At 42.9% G+C, this 12,467-nt stretch overlaps 1 protein-coding gene across 5 annotated transcripts in view; it reads left to right on the forward strand.

The window, feature by feature from the left end:
* Nucleotides 1-12,467, forward strand: part of SLC4A5 (solute carrier family 4 member 5) — a 113,409-nt gene that overhangs the window by 30,348 nt on the left and 70,594 nt on the right. For all 5 annotated transcript variants that reach the window (XR_008662716.1, XR_008662718.1, XR_008662719.1 and 2 more), the window contains one exon: nucleotides 4,664-4,855. Coding sequence is in view for 1 of the 5 variants with exons in the window: in XM_055312378.1 (XP_055168353.1) it covers nucleotides 4,664-4,855 (192 nt within the window). In the remaining 4 variants the exon portion in view is untranslated. The remainder of the gene's footprint in view (nucleotides 1-4,663; nucleotides 4,856-12,467) is intronic.

Below are 12,467 nucleotides of genomic sequence, written 5' to 3' on the forward strand. Positions count from 1 at the left end.
GTTTTAGATGCTAATGTCCAGGTAACCTCACTTTCCAATGCCTAGGAATGACAGTCTTTTCACCAGAGTAGACACTTGACATATCTCTAAAGGACTTAGTTAGATATGCTTCTCCAAGGTCCAGCTTGATGTGGTTTCTGTGTGATATGTCCAGTCAATAAATGCCCAGACATTAGCATCTGCATTTTAGGAGTTTGAGCCAAGAGGCACACCTCTCCTCCAAGGAAAGTAAAATCAAGTTAAGATAGATCTTGAGGAAAAACACAGAGTCTAATTTTCCATTCTGAAGCAGCTTTCAACTCTCAGTTGCCATCTTTGGGCTTCATAAATACATCAGTCCCCCCTTCTCTGTGATTTCACTTTCTTCAGTTCAGTTACCCATGTTCAACCATGGTCTGGAAACAGATCAGTTCTCTTTCTGAAATATCATTACTTCTATCAATAGTAGCCCAACCCTGCATCACAGTGCTGATGTCATTTATCTCACTTCATCTAATCACATAGGCATTTTGTCATCTCACATCATCACAAGAAGAAAGGTGAATATAGTACAATGGGATAGCTTGAGAGAGAGAGAGAGAGAGATCTCATTCACATAACTTTTATTATAAAATATTGTTACAGTTATTCTATTTTACTATTACTTATTGTTAATCTCTTACTGTGTGTAACTTATAAATTAAACTTTATCATAGGTATGTATGTGTAGGACAAAGCATGGCATATACAGGGTTCAGTGCTATCTGCAGTTTCAGACATCCACTAGGGATCTTGGAACATATCCCCTGTGGAAAAGGGGAAATACTTTAGTTACAATAATATTTCTTGGCCAGTCTGCTCTTTGGAAAATTGTCACCATGGAATGCCAGACTCAAACTTATCCTAAACTAGTGGTTCTTAAACATTTTTGCTGCAGTTCACATAAGCAGAGAAAAAGATCTTCCCATTCATTTACTCCACCCATTTTCATTTCTTTTTAGAAAGAAAAGAGAACAAAGTGTAAAGGCCCAAAAGAGGAAAGTAGTTTTGGTATTCAGGAAGAGAGGGATGAATAGGTGGAACATGGGGAATTTTTTGGGTGGTGAAACTATTCTGTATGATACTGTAATGGTAGATGCATGTCTTTATGCATTTGTCAAAACCCATAAAGCTATCCAATACTAAGAGTGAAACTTAATGTAAACTATAGACTATTGTTAATCATAATGTATCAATATTGGTTATTAATTGTAACAAATGTGCGACACTAATGCAAGTTGTTAATAATAGGGGAATCTATTCATAGCAATAGATGCCTACATTAAGAAAAAGGAAAGGTCCCAAGTAAATAACCTAACTTTACACCTCAAGGAACTAGAAAAAGAAGAACAAACTAAGCCCAAAGTTAGTAGAGGGAGGAAATAACAAAGATCTAAGAAGAAATAAGTAAAATAGAGACCAAAAAGATAATATAAAAGATCAAAGAGGATAAGCTGGTTTTTGAAAAGACAAACAAAATAGACAAATCTTTAGCTGACTTATCAAGGGGGGAAAAGTTTCAAATAAATAAAATTAGAAATTAAAGAAAATATATTACAAGTGAAAGCACACACATACAAAAAATCAGAAGAGAGTACTGTGAACAATTATATGCAAACAATTTGGACAACTTAGAAGAAATGGATGAATTCCTAAAGATACAATTTACCAAAACTAAATAATGAAAAAAAAAAGAAAACCTGAACAGACCAATTACTAGTAAGGAGATTGAATCAGTAATGAAAAACCTCCCAACAAACAAGAGTTCAGGAACAGATGGCTTTACCAATGAATTCTACCAAATATTTAAATACGAATTAATACTAATCCTTCTCAAACTCTTCCGAAAAATAGAAGAAAAGGGAATACTTATTACTCTGATATCAAAACCAGACTAGGACACTACAAGAAAACAAAATTACATGCCAATATCTCTGATGACCATAGGTGCAAAAGTTCTCAACAAAATATTGGGAAACCAAGTTCAATAATACATTAAAAGGATCTTGCACCTTGATCAAATAGGATTTATTTCAGGAGTGCAAGGATGGTTCAATACCTACAAATCAATCAGTGTGATATACCTCTCTAACAAAATGAAGGATAAAGATCATATGATCATTTCAATAGATGCAGAAAGCGTATTTTGTGAAATTTAGTGTGTACTCATTATCAGGATGCCTGGGTGTCTCAGTGGTTGAGCGTCTGCCTTTGGCTCGGGTCGTGATCCTGCGGTCCAGGGATCAAGTCCCATATTGGGCTCCCTGCAAGGAACCTGCTTCTCCCTCTTCCTGTGTCTCTGCCTCTCTCTGTGTGTGCCTCTTATGAATAAATAAATAAAATTTAACATCTACTCATTATCAAAAATCTCAATGAGCTGACTAGAGAGAGAATGCACCTCAACATAACAAAGACCATATATGACAAGCCCATAGCTAACATCATACACGGTAATGACAAGTTGAAATCTATTCCCCTAACATCAGGAACAAGCCAACTCTTACTATTTTTATTCAACATTGTACTGGAAGCCCTAGCCAGAGCAGTTAGTCGAGAAAAAGAAATAAAAGGCATTCAAATTAGAAAGGAAGAAATAAAAGTGTCTCTAATTGCAGATGATATAATATTATATATGGAAAACCCTAAAGATTCTACCAAAAAACTGTTAGAACTAATAAACAAATTCAGTAAAGCTACAGGGTATAACATCAATATAAAAAAATCAATACAAAGAGGTACATTTCTATGTACTAATAATGAACTATCAGAAGGAAAAATTAAGAAAACAATTCTATTTACAATGGTAAAAAGAATAAAATACATAGGAATAAATAAATTTAACAAGGGAGGTAAAAGACTTACTTGTACACTGAAAACTATAAGACTGATGAAAGAAATTGAAGAAGACACAAATAAATGGAAAGATATTCCATGTTCATGGATTGTATAAATTAATATTTTTAAAGTGTCTATGCTACCCAAAGCAATCTACAGAGTCAATGCAATCCCTATCAAAATTTCAATGGCATTGGCGTTTTTCACAGAAAAAGAAGAAATAATTATAAAATTTGTATTAAACCATGAAGGAGCCTGAATAGTCAAAGTGATCTTGCAAAAGAACAAAGCTAGAGATATCATGCTTCCTGATTAAAAAGATATTACAAAGTTATAGCAATCAAGACAGTATGGTGCTGGCATAAAAACAAACACATAGATCAATGGAAAATAGAGAGCCCAGAAATACACTCACACTTATCTAAGTTCAATTAATTTATGACAAAGGAGCCAAGAATATACAGTGGGAATGATACTCTCTCTGATGAGAAAACTGGATAGGCACACACATTAGAATAAAATCAGACCACTATCTAACGCTATCACACACACACACACACAATTCAAAATGGATAAAAGACTGATGTAAGGCCTGAAACAACAAAATTCCAAGAAGAAAACACAGAGGGTTATCTCCTTGGCAGTCTTTGACAGAAAAAGACAAATATTGTGTGGTATCATTTATATGTGGAATCTAAAGAACCAAACTCATAGAAAACAGATTACTGGTTGCTAGAGGTAGGAGTTTGGGGGTGGGCAAAAGGGGTGAAAGTAGTTAAAGGTACAAACTTCCAGATATAAGATAAATGCATTCTGGGAATGGAATGTACAGCATGGTAACTATAGTTAGCAATCTGTATTGTGTATTTGAAAGTTGCCAAGAGAGTAGATTCTAGAAGTTTTCATCACAAGAAAAAAAATACTACTATGTGGGGTGATAGATGTTAACTAGACTTCTTATGGCGATCATTTTGCAATATGTATACATCTATCAAATTAGTATGTTGCACATCTTGCACTAGTACAATGTTATATGTCAATTATACCTCAATAATAGGAGAAACTGTTTGCGGAGTGGGTAGGAGGAAGTCTAAGTTCCTACGTACTATCTGCAGAATTATTCTGTAAATATAAAACCGAATCTGTTGATTATTTTAAAACCTGTTGACCAATTCAAGCTAACGCTGATGACATACTGATTGCAGAATGTCCATCCCGAGAGCTGAGAGAATTCCGGCTGCTTTTGTGTGCACGGACCCAGTGAGGGCTTTACAGAGTAGCCAGGCTTAGTGGAATTCAAAATTAAGGTTCTTGGTGATTCCTGTTCTTGAAAATCTAGTATACAAAACCAGCTTTGAGAAATTCTTAGTAACTCACTTTCCTGATAAATAGTTTATGTAGTCTTTGGTTATTAATAAAGGTGGCCCTCAGTGAAAATACATATGGCTTTCCCAAAGAAGGGCGTTGGCATTCTGGACAAAAACTGACTCAGTGAGGGACCCTCGCCCAGGCCATGTGTCATAAACCTTATGTGGTTACTGCCATTCTGGACAAGCAAGAACAGAGTGATGGGAATTCTGCTCATTCTGAGTTCTAACTACAGCACCAAGGTTATCGTTTCCAGCAACTGTTGAGTTGCTCAGAAATGGAATTCTGTAAAACCCAAGACTCAGGGCAGTGGCCCTGGCCAAGGATCCCTTGTCTTCCATTTTGCTTTGGTGACCTCAGTGCTTTGTAACTGAAGAATATTAAGGAGAAATACCAATTTTCAGTAATTCTTGCCTCTCCCTCTTTTGTGCTATGCCCACAGACTGCCGTTCTATCCACATTGGGCTTTCAGTCCCCAGTTACCCTCAAAGGAAAAGAGACCAGCAGGGACGACTTTCAGGCCTTCAAAAGGTCTGCTGGGGTTTGCAGCCAGACAAGCCACAGCAGGAACTGCCTGGAGTGGGGAGAAGGGGAAGCAGCCGCGACAGCCATGTGGATCACGTCAGCAGGATCCGTGAGTTTTTGAGGGGTGTATTTGGGGGAGCCATCTGCTGGTGAGCCTAGATGGGGCGACAGGCCTGGGAGATTGTCTGGAGACTCAGTGATGTCCTGCTGAGGTCAGGGCTCTCAGCACCCCTGCTCAGCTGCCACTGCAGACCAACCTCCCTGCTCAGGAACACCTTGAGTCACGCTGAGCCCCATCTTTCTCTGGTGACTTTGAGACTTCTGCTCTGATCTGTCCCAAGTTGATTTCATGCTTTAATTATTTCTCTCATTTTCAAATTCCTAGGGGCCACACAGTCATTGTCCTAACCACAAACATGACTATTTAGCATGAGGCACTGTGCTCAGTAAACTGAATTCCTCACCACATTACCTCTATCCTTTTTCCTCACCTGAACTCCAAGGAATGGTACAGAATGGTCTAGACACCTGCATGATAGCTTGCAGACCCCTGGGAAGCTCTCTCCTAGGCTGACAAATCCCCTGGGGTCTGCTGCTGCCACTGCAAAAATGAGTTCTGGGTTGATTAAAAAATCAGTCTTTTTGTTCCTTTGGTAGAAAGAAAAGTATCAATCTTAAGAGAAATGAAAAGACTGGAATCCTTAGAGCATAGCTTTGACTTTTTATTCTTTTGAGACTTCACTGATTCCAAGGACATGCTTTCACCCCAGCATATTCTAAATCTGCCTGATAAATGGTATTTCATTGATCTCTATTATATATTTCCATTATCTTGAATAAGGCAAAATTAGTTATTTTACCATGAAACCTTCAAATTGGGGCACCTGGGTGGCTCAGTCGGTTAAGTATCTGCCTTCAGCTCAGGTCATGATCCCAGGGTCTTAGGGTGGAGCCCCAAGAGTCAGGCTCCCTGCTCAGTGGGGAGCCTGCTTCTCCCTCCCGCTTGTGCTCTCTCTCCCTTGTGCTCTCTTTTGCTATCTCTCTCAAATAAATAAATAATTAAAACCTGTAAAAAAACAAAACAACTTTCAAATGAATGTTAGAGGCAGTAATTGTCTCAGCATCTGTAGGAAGAGATCTGACATACATGTTCCCAAAGGCTAACCGAGCCACCCCCAACCTTGCAGCTGCCCTGAACAACTGCTCTCCTAGGCAACACATCTACCAAGGCCTGTGGCTTTTCCAGAGTAGACATGTCTAATGTGGGAGATGGGTTAAGGGAAGTCCTTTGGAGCTGTCTAGCATAAGAGATGAGCTCTGATGAAAACATGTATATGCACACATATACATGCACATGCAGGTGCACAAGTGCCAGCTCAGAGGTGGGAACATCAGAGACCCAGAGGAGAGCAAGCCTGTTGGGAAGACCTGCTCCCCATGTTGGCTCTGGATGCCTCACCCTCACTTTCTGGGGCATTCTCCTATATAACTCCACCGCCTCCTCCACATTTAGGGATGAGATTCCCCCCCACTTTTTAAAAGATTTTATTGATTTATTCATGAGAGACACACACACAGAGAGAGGCAGAGACCCAGGCAGAGGGAGAAGCAGGCTCCATGCAGGGAGCCGGACGTGGGACTTGATCCTGGGTCCCCAGGATCACACACCCTGGGCCGAAGGCAGGCGCCAAACCACTGAGCCACCCAGGGATCCCAGAGATCCCCTTTTAAAATTGAGTTTGCTGGGTCCCTCCTGAGGCAGGAAGGACATAAATAACATGGTAGGTGTGTGGTATACGCTTAGTATATGTTAGTTCAACTAATACACATTAACCCAATCTAAAAGCAAGGACCCCAAATATTTTCCCTCTACATGTGGATATTGATTTGGTTTGGCTGTCTTTATTGGTACTGAAGGCTTAAGAGATCTTTCTGGTGGGAGGGTTGTGAAAAATTATCAAGGTCTTCTACTTGAGTGTTAACTCTGGGGTCACTAAAAGATTAAAACCATCCCAAGATGTGCAGTAAAGGAGGGAAAGGCTGTTTTTCAGCTAGGCATTTGAGCCTCATATTGTGCCTCATTCCAGTGCCTTAGGATCAAGGATATATTTCATGTGGTCTTCAGTTCACATTTCTAATAAGGAAGGAGCAAGTGTTGGGACAGAACACGTATTTTGTCTCTAAAGCGTGTCCTCCATGAATAGTTCCTGAAACAGGCGATTTCCAACATAGGTGCAAAGACAGGATTCTTTTAGACTTCGAAGCTTTGAAACAGGGTCATTTTCTTGCCTTTGCGTACCTTACAAATTTGTGTCTTGGAAGGATATAACTTGGAGAGAGACTTGGGGAAAGGAAGATGGAAAAGCAGAAAGAATGAGGATCATTCTAGACCTTTCATGCCCCTTGGAGGTAGGGGACATGCAGGAAAGCAAATTAAAATGGATTTCCCAAAGGAAGCCTGTATTTTCTCTCTCTCTCTCTCTCTTTTTTTTTTATTATAGTCACAGATTGAGAGAGAGAGAGAGAGAGAGAGAGGCAGAGACACAGGCAGAGGGAGAAACAGGCTCCATGCACCGGGAGCCAGATGTGGGACTTGATCCCGGGTCTCCAGGATTGCGCCCTGGGCCAAAGGCAGGCGCTAAACTGCTGCACCACCCAGGGATCCCCTTTTCTCTCTCTTCTTGTCCTTTGACATCTTAAAACCTGGGTCTCCTGGAATTATCAACATATATAGCATTCCCTCCCCAGCCGTAAGGACTATTCTAAAAACAAACAAAAAAATCCTATTAGAAGAGAATCCTGAGTTAGTGACCTTAAGATCTTGAGGGGAAATTAGATTTGAGAATCCAGGTTTGCTAGCAAACCAATGAAAGTCCTAATAAATAGGAAGTTTTTATAAACCATATGTTAGCCGGGTGTCCTTATTTGAGTATTAGCTAAAATGGACTCTGGTCTCCCTGGCCTCATCCCGGAGGAGATCCATGTCTTTGCCTAATTGCTGTGTATTCCCAGGGGCTGCTGGTCTCAGTGTCACCTGTCACCCTGTCATCCAAGTCCCTCCCTGGTGGGCTTGTCATCTCCATAAGTTTCACCTCCTAGACCTATTCTCTGCTTTCACCTCCAGGCCAGCTCATGCATGGAGTTCAGACCTTCTTTGGTTTTCCCAGAATTGGCCACGTATGGCATACATGTGAATGGCAGGCTTTGATGGAGGGTCAGAACCAAGTTTAACATTGCAGAGATACACAATTTTTGAAATGAGATACTAGATATCCCCGTTCTTAAAAATCCTCTGGCCACTTGAAATTTCACACTGGGCATTTTTCTCTACAGTTCCAGCCTCCTATCATATTTTGCAGGGACTCCTGCCACCCTCTGCCCCCTCCCGAGTGCCCTTGCACCTCCTTGCTCTCAGCTCAGAGCCCCCTCCATGTGCATACACTCAGTCCCCTCACTTTCCAATCACATCAATTCTCTTTCCACCCCTCCTTGGCTCCCAGCACATTTTTGCACAGCTGAGGCCACATAATGGGTTACACCAAACACACAGACCATCGCCTCTGCGTCTAGCCTGTCTAGGCTTTCGGTGGCCTCGAGGATCTGAAAGGGGCTTGAGGCTTCCTTCTCCCCCTTCTCCCTCTGCAGACTATGTCAGGATTCTGTGTGTGAATTGGGCCCCCATGTCCCTGATGGCTCGGGCAGGAGAAGCAGCCACTGTCTTTGTTGATTTTAAATAACAATTTCTTTACTGTGTTTATACTCACTAAAACAAAGCAATAAAAAAACACATGCTAATTGAAAACTATCTCTAACATTGTCCCACATCTAAAATGATAAATAATCGATATGCTACAATCAATTGCCTTTTACTATTTTGGCTCCCCAGAAGTGTCAGAAGCTCCTCCTCCAGGGCTTCAGTGTCATTGTTCTCTTTTCTCTGTGGGGTCTCCTGCAAATGCTCGAGGTCTCTCTGATCTCATATTGAGATTGATGCCCTTCCTGGGGAAGGCTGAGGGATCTTTTATTTGAATCTGGTTGAATCTCCCTATTTGCCCAACACATCAAGATCCTCCAGCCTTGGTTCCATCCATAAGCCTGTAGGGGAGCTGGCAGTGCCCTTGCCAGGCTCTTCCGGTCCTCTGATGCAGCAACTCCCTCAGGCAGAGTGAGGGCCCAGGCCAAGGTTTCTTTTCCTTGGCCTTCCTTCTTTTCTTGCTTTTGGCCTGTTCTTCTATTGTTTCACTCCCCTCTTTTACTGATTCCCCATTCTTTCTTATTCTAACTATTTTCCCTTCAGTGACTCAACATTCTTTATAACTCTTACACTTGTGGTTCTTAAGAAGGTACACAGAAGAAAATTTCCATACCCTAGAATTTCATATAAGAGGCACTCATGATTAAGAAGGTAATTTGATCACAAGTATCAAAAACCTATCTGAGCTGGCTTGGGCAAGGAGGGTGTGTGTGTGTGTGTGTGTGTGTGTGTGTGTGTGTGTGTGTGTGTGTTTATGTTATTACAAGCCCAAAGAAGTCTCTCACAATCCCAAAGCAAAATAAACAGCCAGGATCAGCAAGTGGACACCCTACCTCTCAATCCCCTCTCCAGGACTGATGGCCTCTTCCCCTGCCTTTCCTGAGGGTCTACTCCATTCCCCTCTTTCTATAGCCTTTTCTGCATCTCTGTGCCCTTGCCTTCCAGTTTACATGCTCTCTCTTCCAGAGACCATTGAGAAAAGTCCCAGTTATCTTAGAGACTCAATTCAAAATTTTCGGGCTTGGGTCAGATGTCCCATGAACTGTTTGTGGTCTAATTAGCTATAGCCAAGAGGCATAGGTCATACATTCCACAAACACAGTTGCCTTTGGGGGTGTGTGTGGCTGGTCTGATACCCCCTAAAACTACCAATGACGGGAAGGATTCCTGTTAACACCAAAGGAGGTATATTCTCTTCTTCTTCTCTCAGAGGGTACATTTGGAGTTTTAGGACAGATTCCTAGGAAAAAAACTTTACTGTCCATGAAATGAGGACTTGGGGCCTTCACATGGCCTCTCAAGACCACCCCCCTCACACAGTTGCAAGATTGATTTTAGAACCCTAGGTCAGTTCCCATTTCCCAATATTCAGTGACCTTCAGCTACCCAAAGTCTCCACTCGGCTCTACCCACAGCAGCATTTCCTTGTCCTTGGCTGCTTTCTTGCCAAGCCTAATCCAGCTGATACACTCATGAGTGTTAATCAGTGAAATTCATTCACCCAGCAAATATTTATTGAGTGCCCATGCTGGTGAGCTCTGTGCTGACTCCAACCTTGCAAAGCTGGCTATCTAGAGATTTGTGTGGAGCCCAAGAGAGGGAGGGAACTTCTGAAAGGGCTCACCCAAAGCCCAGTGCCCCAGGACCCAGTCCTCAGCTTGACTTCTAGACTATCCTCATAGCCTTCTCAGTCTTTACTAGGAATTAAAGGCTTGCTGGTGTATAGTACACTAGATCATTTTGTGCTTTGCTAATCCAATGACTGGACAGTTCCCACTCAGTAAAAGCACAATTCTACTTGCTTCTTTTATTGTGCTTCTTGATGCTTGCTCCAGCACTGTTATGCTTCTCCCAGCAACTGCTGGCACAGTCCAGTCCTACAGCCGTCACTATGTGACTCTCAGCTGTGTGCTATCAACCACAGTGGCTATTACCTGTGGCATTTCTCATTATGCGGATTAACTTCTGATGTGCTGCATGTGCATGGGGCCCACAGTGCATTAGAGTCACCCTGACCTGGGAGCCCAACATGTGGTGTGCTAAACCCTCTATGGGCAGGAGGGAGGGGAAGACAGGGTAGAAGGGCCTCAGAGTAGCGGGAGCAGCATGGGCATTTAGAGGTTGAAAAGGATTGAACCCTTAGAATATTTAAAAGAATGTGGGGTCTCATGTTTCAAAGTAACCATGCTTGGTCAATAATGTTCCATGAAGCTGGTTTCTCTCTGTCCCCAACCTCAAACCCAAATTCCTGATCCTCTACCTCTTCAGCTACTTCTGCAATGGAAGTGCCAGATACCATCACTCAGTGGGTGTTTCTGAGAGCCTGTGGACAGTGAGGACTGGCAATAGTGGACTTGATGACTGGTAATAATGGAGGAAGGTATCAGACCTGTTGGCAACAACAATAATAGCGATAGCATTTATTGTGTGACTGGTGTATACCAAGTACTGCGCCAACTACATCACATATATTATCTCACTTAATGGCCACCACAATCTAATGAGATAAGTGTGATTAGCCCCACTTTATAGATGGGGAAACCAAGGCTCAGAGAGCTTAATGCTTTGCCAACATCTTAGTGCTAATAATTAGCAGAGTCAGGTGTTAAATCCAGGTATGGGCTCTTAGAGCACCACACAAATAAAGAGAATCCTTTGGCAAGCTTGGTGATCTCTCTTTGGGTGTTTCTGTGGTGTTTCTGGGCAGTCCACAGCTCCTGACCCAGTATTGCATGTAGTAGCTGCCCAGTGGCACTCAGGAGGAGATGGGGTGACTTCAGCCACATGGCAGTGTGACCTGGAGATCCTGGGACCCTGGAGGAGGTGCCTACATCCTCAGTATCCTCTCCTGTTGAGAAGCCCACCATGGCAGAAACTCCTGGATGGTGATGTTTGCTTGTATCCTAGCACCTTAACAGATACCTCTGATCTGTTGCTGCTGTTTTCTCAACTTTAAAGTGGGCATTCTAGATCCTTGAGCCTCATGTATGAAAATGTGGTGAGTGGGGCCAGCTGCGGGTGGGCAGTGTTGGGTGGAGGATGTTAGCAAACTTTGCTTTCTTCTGGGATCCCCTAATTTGGGGCCTGGTGGGGACATCTATGATGTAAACTGGGTTTCCCATTTTTCATCTGTGAAGTAAATGGCTTGGATTCAACAGTGGCTAAGCTCCCTCCTAACCCTGAGACTTAGAGAATTCAGGGCTCAGTGCCCCTTGGAGCAGCAGCCGCCTAGTGACCTCTAATCAACCTTGGCACATTCTAAGTACTCAGTAAGCACTTGTTGAAATGAACCCAGGAGATTAGGAGTGTCTCAGCAGAGCAAAATAATTCCCTGTGGGGTTCACCACACACCCTCGAGTAACCAGTCCTCACTGTCCACGGGCTCTCAGGAAACACCTACTGAGTGATGGTATCTGGCACTTTCGTTGCAGAAGTAGCTGAAGAGTTAGAGGATCAGGAGTTGGGGTTTGAAGTTGGGGACAGAGAGAAACCAGCTCCATGAAATATTATTGACCAAGCATGGTTGCTTTGAAACACGAGACCCCACAGCAACCCTCCCTAACTACCCCACCTCCTCTGGGGCTGTGTAGCCAGAGAACTCTGCCTTGGCAGCCACTCTCCAGCCAGCTCACCTGCAGCCAAGTCTCTTAAGGAGGCCCCAGGGAGTCTCCTGGCAAATCCTACTTCTGCCTTTATAAAGGGGCCTGAGGAGAGGTGCTTGGGCTCTCCTGGAGCCCTCATAGTGGAGGGGGGACGGAGCAGTTGCACCAGCACTCTCACAGGACTGCTGCTGCTACTGCCCTTGCTGCAGTGAAGAGCTGGCTGCCTGCTCCAGCCTCTGAGGCACCACTAAGCCCTTCTCTCCTCTCTCTTCTCTCTCTGGTGCCCTTGGGACCCCCGCCCCTCACATTGCTCTCTCACATTCTCTCTCTCTCTCTCTCTCTCTCTCTCTCTCTCTCTCACACAC

This window comes from Nyctereutes procyonoides, unplaced genomic scaffold, assembly GCF_905146905.1.
Source record: "Nyctereutes procyonoides isolate TBG_1078 unplaced genomic scaffold, NYPRO_anot_genome, whole genome shotgun sequence".
Classification (NCBI taxonomy): Eukaryota; Metazoa; Chordata; class Mammalia; order Carnivora; family Canidae; genus Nyctereutes; species Nyctereutes procyonoides.